Source organism: Rhagoletis pomonella, unplaced genomic scaffold, assembly GCF_013731165.1.
Source record: "Rhagoletis pomonella isolate Grant_MI unplaced genomic scaffold, Rhpom_1.0 Rhpom_scaffold_00003, whole genome shotgun sequence".
Lineage (NCBI taxonomy): Eukaryota > Metazoa > Arthropoda > Insecta > Diptera > Tephritidae > Rhagoletis > Rhagoletis pomonella.
Genome location: NW_023458557.1, coordinates 71513773 through 71522263, shown reverse-complemented (window position 1 = coordinate 71522263; position 8491 = coordinate 71513773). Strand labels below are relative to the sequence as shown.

Below are 8491 nucleotides of genomic sequence, written 5' to 3'. Positions count from 1 at the left end.
AGTGCATCCGCCTCGTTCGCTGGCTCAACCGGAATTTGGTTGTGATTTCCTGTATAAACTTTTTGCGGCAAAGGACTTCCTGTCAGCTGGCTGTATTTACATATGGCGGTTGAAAAGATTGCCAGATCGCTTGCATTTTTGTTGCTTAAAATTTTTTACAAATTCACAATAGTGTGTACTTTTTCTTTACGCAGTTATACACGTTCAAGAAATTGATTTCAATTTGCTCACACACTTGAGTTGTCAAAAATCATTCAGATAAAAAGTCATCAAAAACACACAATAACTCACATCCCAAAGTTATGTTCAGCTGTTTAAATTTAACAAAAAATTGTCTATTGGCAAAAAGTTATGAACCCTTGTCGTATGTTAGTTTCAGCAGGTTTTGGGAAATCGCGATTGAAGTTTTGAATGCAATGCCTCAAAGACCCATAGGTGGACTCTCTCCAAAGTCTCGAAAAATGTTACCAGTTCACTTAAATTTTTAATTATGTTGTTTTTATTGTTTTTATTGTAATTATACATCGACACACAAAAATAAAGTGGTGTGTGCTTTTAAACAGAGCCATCTACCGACACGTATTCCAACCCGCCGAATACGAATTGAGGTCCGTTTGACTCGTACACCTTAAAAATTTCGAGTAAATTGCAAAGATTGCAAAATAAAAATGGCAAAAAATTAAATTTTTGCAATTTAGTCGAAATTTTGATTATGTACGAGACAAACGGACCTCGGCGAGTAGAACTACATGTCGGTTATTGGATCTGGTTAAATACACATACCACTTTGTTTTTGTTTGCACAGGCACACAAAAAAGTGGTGTGTGCATTTTACCAGACCCACCTATCGACATGTACTATGACCCGCGAATTTATGCCATTTTTCAGTTCTTCGCAGTTTACTATAAATTTTGAGGAAGTACGAGTCCAAGGGCCTCAGATTCGGATTCAGCGGTTCAGTAGGTGGGTCTGGTTAAAAGCACATACCACTTTTTTCTTTAATAAAATATGGTCATATAGTACTTGTGTCAAATGTTTTGCAGCCACTTTGTGTGACATACAACAAAATGTGATAAAATTGTTTCCTAAATTAGCGATACTTTTTAATCAATATCTCGGAAACTAAGCAAGATATCCAAAGATGGCCAGTTGAAAAATCTTGATTTGTTTATGATAACGGGGTTATTAACTAAATTTTTGCTAATTAAATTTTAGTAAATATGTCGGAAACTAAACAAAAGCTGATAACAAATGTCAAAATGGCGCTTACGGCAATCAATTATCCATTCGACGATATACATATATCTAAAGTGTTCTGCATTCATTCTCTTTGCAAGTCCAATCAATGTTTTGGCCGACGGATGATAAGTCCGAGTCGCTTTGACAACTTGGTCCCAACTCTGTCCCTGTTGGGTAGATTCATATTAGGAGCGTTCCTTATCTCCCAGAAATAGTCAGAAAAAGTCCGAAGTAGTCAGATTTAGTCCAAAAAGCGTTCCTTAACTCGGAAATGACAGCAAAAATGAGAGAGCAACAGTCAGTGAGAGTGACTCTCATCAGTCCGAAGTAGTCAGATTTAGTCAGAAGAATTTTTTCTGGCAAAATCCTGAAAAGTGTCAAACTCAACTGAATTTAAATTAACGGAAATTAAGGAATACGCTAAAAGTGAGAATAATCTAAAAAGTAAAAGAAATGAATTGAAATTGGAAGAAGGCAAAAAATAATTGATATAGCAAGTGTTTATTGTGCTTGTGCTTGTGTGAATGTGTTTTGTACATACATTTCTGTTCTTATTTGACGTTAGTTTTGTTGTTGCCATTCTTTGGACTAAAAATTTGGTTTTTTGCGTTCCTTTACTTTTCATGTTATTCTCTTTAAGTGAGCGCATTTTGCTTACGCTCTGGCATTTTGACACTTTTCAGATTTTAGTCCAAAAAGATAAGGAATGAACCTATTTTTGCGCCCTAAATTTCTCTCATACAAATGTTATGGTGCTATGCAACGTTGTTTGCCGCGAAAATCATTGTGCGTCCGGTAAAAAGAAGAAGCATCCGCAACAAATACATTCGCCAGCGATTGACTTTTCTTGGAAGGTGATGTGCTTGGGAAGATTACTTGAGGAGTTGTGAAAATAAAGCTAAAAAGTTTATTTACCACCAGCTGCAAAGTGTTAAATGCTAATTTGCCGCCTTAGTAGTATAATATAAAAAATGGCAACAGTTGAGGAGTTGAAAATTGATGATATGTCAGAGGCTGAGGTGAAGCCGCCGCCAGTAAAGACCACGAGTCTAGCCAGTGATTTGCGGCAGTTTCGCCTAAACAAATCTTCTCCTTCAGCTGGAAAAACAGGTAAGAATTATGATTCTCCCATAAATAAACTTCAGTGTGGAGATATGGAGGAAAATCTATTTTCTATTCCGTACTTAAACAGAGCGCGTTCCTGGCAAGAAACGTATACAGGTAATGGCGGATAGCGATAGCGATGGTGCAGCTGACAACCAAACGCCAAAAAAGGTAAAGAATGAGTTATCTGTGAAGGAGAAAGAAGACAGGTACTTGGCTGCGGTTAAACTAGCACCTGATTACGATGCTATGGTAAGCATACAACTTGATACAATATAGTTGCGTTCCCCAACTTTTCTGGGTTGAAACCTGTAAAACTGTCACAAAGCAAAAGAAGCCAGAGAACCGAGTACGGGAACGCTTTCTGGTAAAATCCTGTAAAGTCTTGCAACTTCTTGCGAATTAGGGAACGCAACTTATATTAAGAACTTAATATGTATGTAAGTGCATAAAATGTATTGCTTAGGAAATACAAGATTCGCTGGTGCGTAACGGCTGGAACGTTTCCGAAGGATTACGTTATCTAAAAGAACACTTTAAGACAAAATCAAATTCATATGCAAATAAAACATATGCAGGGAATAATGCCCGCACAAGTACCAGCAGTAGTAAACCCACGCAAAATGGCAGCTCTTCTCGTTCCAAATCACAAGCACAAAACTATTCCGATTGCGATGACTCGGACGATGAAGTCCGTGCATCAACCGATCAAGTATACGACAGCGAAGAGAGTGATACTGAATCGTCGAACGTAATGACAGGACAGCGAAAAAAAGTGTTTGATTTCATGAACAAAGCAACATTGATGGAATTATCAACGGTCAAAATGTTGTCCGAAAAGAAGGCATCCCTAATTATAGAACTGCGTCCATTTAAGGATTGGAAGGATTTACTAAAAAAGCTGGATTCCAATAAAGCGCTCTCAGCAGATTTGTTAAATTTGGCACAAGAATTGATTAACAAACAAAATAATGTTGCTAATATATTAAAGAAATGTAACACAATGGTTAAACGTTTGGAAGCAGCTATTGAAACTGGCGCAGGCATAGTGGAACAGCCGAAACTACTTAATAGCAAGTATGTAAAGATTCATGTCAAACATTTACTACCTTTAAAGTAAAATTATTTCACTCTACATTTTGCGAGCAATTTTTTTTTGTACCTCCTTCTTGTCTAGAATGAAATTGGCCGATTACCAAATGATTGGCCTCAATTGGTTGACGGTAATGCATAACCAAAAAATGAATGGTATTCTTGCCGATGAGATGGGTTTAGGCAAAACTATACAAGTTATTGCATTTTTGGCTTACCTTAAAGAGAACAATTTATCCAAAGGCGCACATTTAATTGTTGTGCCATCTTCCACGCTGGACAATTGGGAAGCTGAAATAAGCAAATGGTGTCCAATTTTGGTGGTGGAAAAATATTATGGCAATCAAGATGAACGACGGCGGATGCGCGTACGTTTTGCCAAAGATGGCTTTTCAGGTTTCGATGTATTGCTGACAACGTGAGTAACAAGTGTTTTAAGTATTTACTTTTCCATAAATTTAATGTAAATTTAACATATACACCTTAATTACAGTTACCATATAGTCAGCTCAACGCCAGAAGAGTGCAAAATGTTTCGTGTTTGCCGATTACATTATGTGATTTTTGACGAGGCACACATGTTGAAAAATATGACAACACTACGCTATGCCAATTTAATAAAAATTAATGCTGAAATGCGCATTTTACTCACTGGTACACCTTTACAAAATAATCTACTCGAATTAATGTCATTACTATGTTTTGTAATGCCGTCATTCTTTGCCAAAAGCATTGAAGATATAAAGAGTCTTTTCGCAAAGGTATGTTTTTGAAACAGGAGAAAGTTTGAATAGTTTTTGTTTTTTATAACTATCTTGCGGTTTGTTATAGATTTATAATCTCATATTTTGTTTTTCCTTTTTTTCTGCAGAAAGCCAAAGCCGAAGGCGCTGATAAAGATGCATCTGAGTTCCAGGAAACACAAGTTGCACGCGCCAAACGTATTATGAAGCCTTTTGTGCTGAGACGTCTCAAAAAGGACGTACTTAATAACTTGCCCAAAAAAGAGTCCTTCGTAGTGAGTATTACATTAAAACTAATAGGATTTTCGTTTATATTAAAAAATGTGCCCTCTTCGAGCAAAAACTAAAGGCTCTGTTGCTCTAGACTTAACTTACGTAAGAAACCGTCAATGATTACTCAACACGGCAACTTAGCCAGAAGCGAAAATATTTTTCTTTTGTATTTCTGTTGTTGTTGTTGTAGCAGCATACAAATTCCCCAAAGACTTTTTGGGGAGTGTTTTGTATTTTGTATTTCTCTTTTCAGCTGATGGTCACTTTGCCGCCTATAAGTACGGTGACCATCCATCCTGTATTATACGGGGCAGTCCTCTTGACCCATTATCCTGGTAATTCAATTATTTCATACGGGACGCCATACGTCCCGTATTCGGTGTTTCGACGCCTTAACAGCTCATTAAAATGGCATGCCTATGAAAGAGATTTAAGTGATGTTGGTATATGATCGTAATTTTCTCCATAAACAGTTATTATTTTCTAATCTGAATGCCTATGATTCTAATCGAGGAATACATACAGTGCCCAAAATAGAAATTAGGACAGGACATTTTAGTAAGTTTTGGCTATTTTTCCTTCGTTTATTTAATGTTTCTAATTTATTTTATGAAATTAAAGCTCTTCCTAACAAAAACCATATGACACCAAATTTCCAACTTTGTGCAAAAAACTAAAAATTAATTTTACAAGGTTTCACCAAGATTTCAAGCTTTTTAGTTAGAATCTTTAGAAAAAATTTGGTTTGTAGTTTTGTAATTTATTAAAATTGAGTATAGTAAAGTGCAAGTGGAAGGTGCTGTCATTTGCTTCTCTTTCAAAAAATGGTCGAATATACTTACTTTGTATGAAAAAAATGCGTAAAACCGTAAAAAAATAAATAAAAAATGCCAAAAATTGCAAAAAAATCAACAAATTTTTTTAACAAATTTTACGGGGTAAGAATCTCGAGAAAATTATCCTACAAATTTGTGATGTTACTAAAAGGATACTGTTTCAGGGCTAATACATCTAGGATCATTGAAGAAGGTTTTAAGATCTGTAAGCTGTTGTGGGAAAATTTGCAAAATTATTTTGTTGTTCCGTATTCGGCTCTCATAAATATGGTCACCGTACCTATAAGCCACAGCAAAAAAAAACAATCCTGACCAAAAATATGTTGTGTTGGCCAATATATTAGGTTACGTAACGTAAATTAAGTCTAGACTAACTGAACTTTAAGAGTAGGGCAACGGAAAGGTAAATTTTTTTTACATAAATAAAAACACCATAAGTTAATTAACAATTTAAAGAAATATAATTAAAAATGGGTTAATATTGCAGATCAAAGTACCGATGACTGAAACACAAAAACAACATTACCATGAATTAGTCGAATACTACTCAAATCGAAAGGGCGAGATTTGCAGCGGCGATCGGGCAGGTATAGCTATAATGATGGATATGCGTAAAACTGCCAACCATCCACTCTTGATGCGCCACTATTTCAGTGACGAAACATTACAGAACATTTCAGAGCGTTTAGCATGTGCGCCGTCACTTAAGAAAAACAATCCTCAATATATATTCGAAGAACTGGCTGTAATGTCAGACTTCCAAGTGCAGCAATTTTGTCATAAGCACGTAAGTCATGCACACTAAATTTATTTGTTCATATTTTTATTATTATTTTTAATTCCTAGGATTTATATGATATATCCATACCGCCCAGCTTAATCTGCGATTCTGGCAAATTTCAACACCTCGATACACTATTGCCTAAATTGAAAGAAGGGGGTCATCGCGTTTTAATTTTCAGTCAATTCACGATGATGTTGGATATAATGGAACAATACTTAAAGATAAGAAGACATGGCTATTTTCGCTTAGATGGTTCTACGGCAGTTGACGAACGACAAGACATGATAAATGATTTCAATGCAGACTCTGGTGTATTTATATTTTTACTATCGACTAAAGCTGGTGGCATTGGCATAAATCTGACGGCAGCGGACACTTGTATCATACATGACATTGATTTTAATCCGTACAATGATAAACAAGCTGAAGATCGTTGTCATCGTATGGGACAAACACGTCCAGTTACCATATATCGACTGATCTCTGAAAGCACTATTGAAGAGGGCATGCAATTGGTAGCAGATGAAAAGCTAAAATTGGAAAAAGAAATTACTGAAATCGAAAAGGGAGAAATACAGGAACAAAAATGTGTTGCAAGGCTACTAACTATGGCACTTGGATTAGATAAAGATGAGGAGGAACGTCTAAATAATTCCATGAATCACTCTTTGAGCCCATCCCAGTAAGGCGGTTATCAACTTGATTCAATACAAAGTACATAAATGAGTAGAGAAAAAGAAAAATAGAATGTGAGGTTTTGAAGGTCATCTATTGTTATAATTTTAGAAGTGTAAATTTTCGAATTGTACAAGCATATGATTCAAATAACTACTTTGTAACACATTCCTAAAGATTTTCCACGATCCAAGAAATAAAGTGTAATGTTGTATGCTAACGCGTAAAGCAAAAAATATTCAAACCAAAATGCATACTTAACACATGGAAAATGATAATTATTTACGTTGGTACGTGCAAATACAAATTTATGTGAACCGATTGAATAGTTATTCATTCATACATAGTAGTTCAAAGTTTGTCGGGAAACGCTATAGCTTCGCTAGTATTTTAAAATCATAAAAATTTGCTTATTTATTTCAATCAGTTTTATATGTTGGTCAAATAAAAAAAAAAAATATAAAAGTTCATATCTTCGTTGCAACAGCAGCTTCTTTTTAACATTTTGTGCTAAGTAAATAAATTGAAAGAAATTATGTCATCATAACTTAAAAAATACATACATATAAGAAATACATACTACATTTTTAAAAAATCAATAAAAGTGGAACGAAAGTATTCGACTACAAAAAAGATTTTAGCATTTATGTATTTTTTTTTTACGAAGCAGGTAAGTCTCAATTCCATTATTTTTTCTGTAACGCATTTAAATAGCCACTGCATACTTTCTGATGTCGTCAGAGTAACACTTACAAACATGGTTAGACTAGGTAAGCTGGCAAGCTACTGCGTGGCTTCGCTGAGACCATTAAGGTCAATTGGGTTACAAGATACACTACGATCCCAGGCAGCTAATCACTGAGCACCAGGAGCATTGTTGTTATTGTTGTTGTTGTAGCGGCACTACTAAGCCCCGCCTGTTTCGGGTCAACTTTTCAATCATTATCGTCGAGCTCAACTAACGGCAGGCCCAGGAAACGAGCTGTTTCGATGGGGTCGGACCAAAGGGAGAGGGGTGTTAGTTGAGTCGGATTGAGCTGACATGTGAAGAGGTGGTTGGTGTCATGGGGGGAGTCTCCACATGCCGGGCACTCATTTGGGATGTTTGGGTCGAGTCTGGACAGATAGCTGTTTAGGCGACTACAATATCCAGACCTTAACTGAGCCAGAGTAACGCGGGTCTCTCTTGGTAACTGAAGCTCCGTCTCTTCCACAGGTGGAGATTGGGCTCCGATAACGACATTCCTAGGCCTGGAGTCGAGGTAGGTGGAGACTGACTCCCTATGAATGTCGTTGATCGCTTGTCTGTACGTCATTGGGTCCAGTGGTTGGTCTGTGTAGGTCTGGACTGCGTCCTTGTACACGAATAGGTGCCCCCTGACGTGCCTGGGCGGAGGCTCCTCCTCCAGCAGTGGTCTGTTAGGGTGTTCACTTCTGTCACACCCCACCAGAAACTGCTTAGTGAGCATTTTATTGTGTTCCCGTACGGGGAGCACTAGGGCCTCGCTGTGTAAGTGATGCTCAGGCGTCATCAGAAGGCACCCAGTCGCTGTCCGGAGTGCGGCGTTCTGACAAGTCTGTAGCTTCGTCCACTGCGTCCAACTAGTCCCCGGTGACCAAACAGGCGCTGCATAGTTTAGAACCGGCCGGCCAATTGCCTTGTATGTTGCCAGCAACGTTTCTTTGTCTTTGCCCCAAGTGCTGCCGACGAGCGACTTGAGGACCTTGTTGCGGCTCTGTACTTT

At 37.2% G+C, this 8491-nt stretch overlaps 1 protein-coding gene across 1 annotated transcript; it reads left to right on the top strand.

Moving 5' to 3' along the window:
- Positions 1-2210: 2210 nt before the first annotated feature.
- Positions 2211-6990, top strand: LOC118735462 (SWI/SNF-related matrix-associated actin-dependent regulator of chromatin subfamily A containing DEAD/H box 1 homolog). The gene is made up of 8 exons (XM_036465225.1): positions 2211-2349; positions 2432-2595; positions 2810-3420; positions 3521-3853; positions 3929-4196; positions 4307-4453; positions 5775-6074; positions 6134-6990. The coding sequence occupies exons 1-8, from the start codon at positions 2211-2213 to the stop codon at positions 6755-6757; spliced, it is 2586 nt and encodes an 861-aa protein (XP_036321118.1). The 3' UTR covers positions 6758-6990.
- Positions 6991-8491: the final 1501 nt, after the last annotated feature.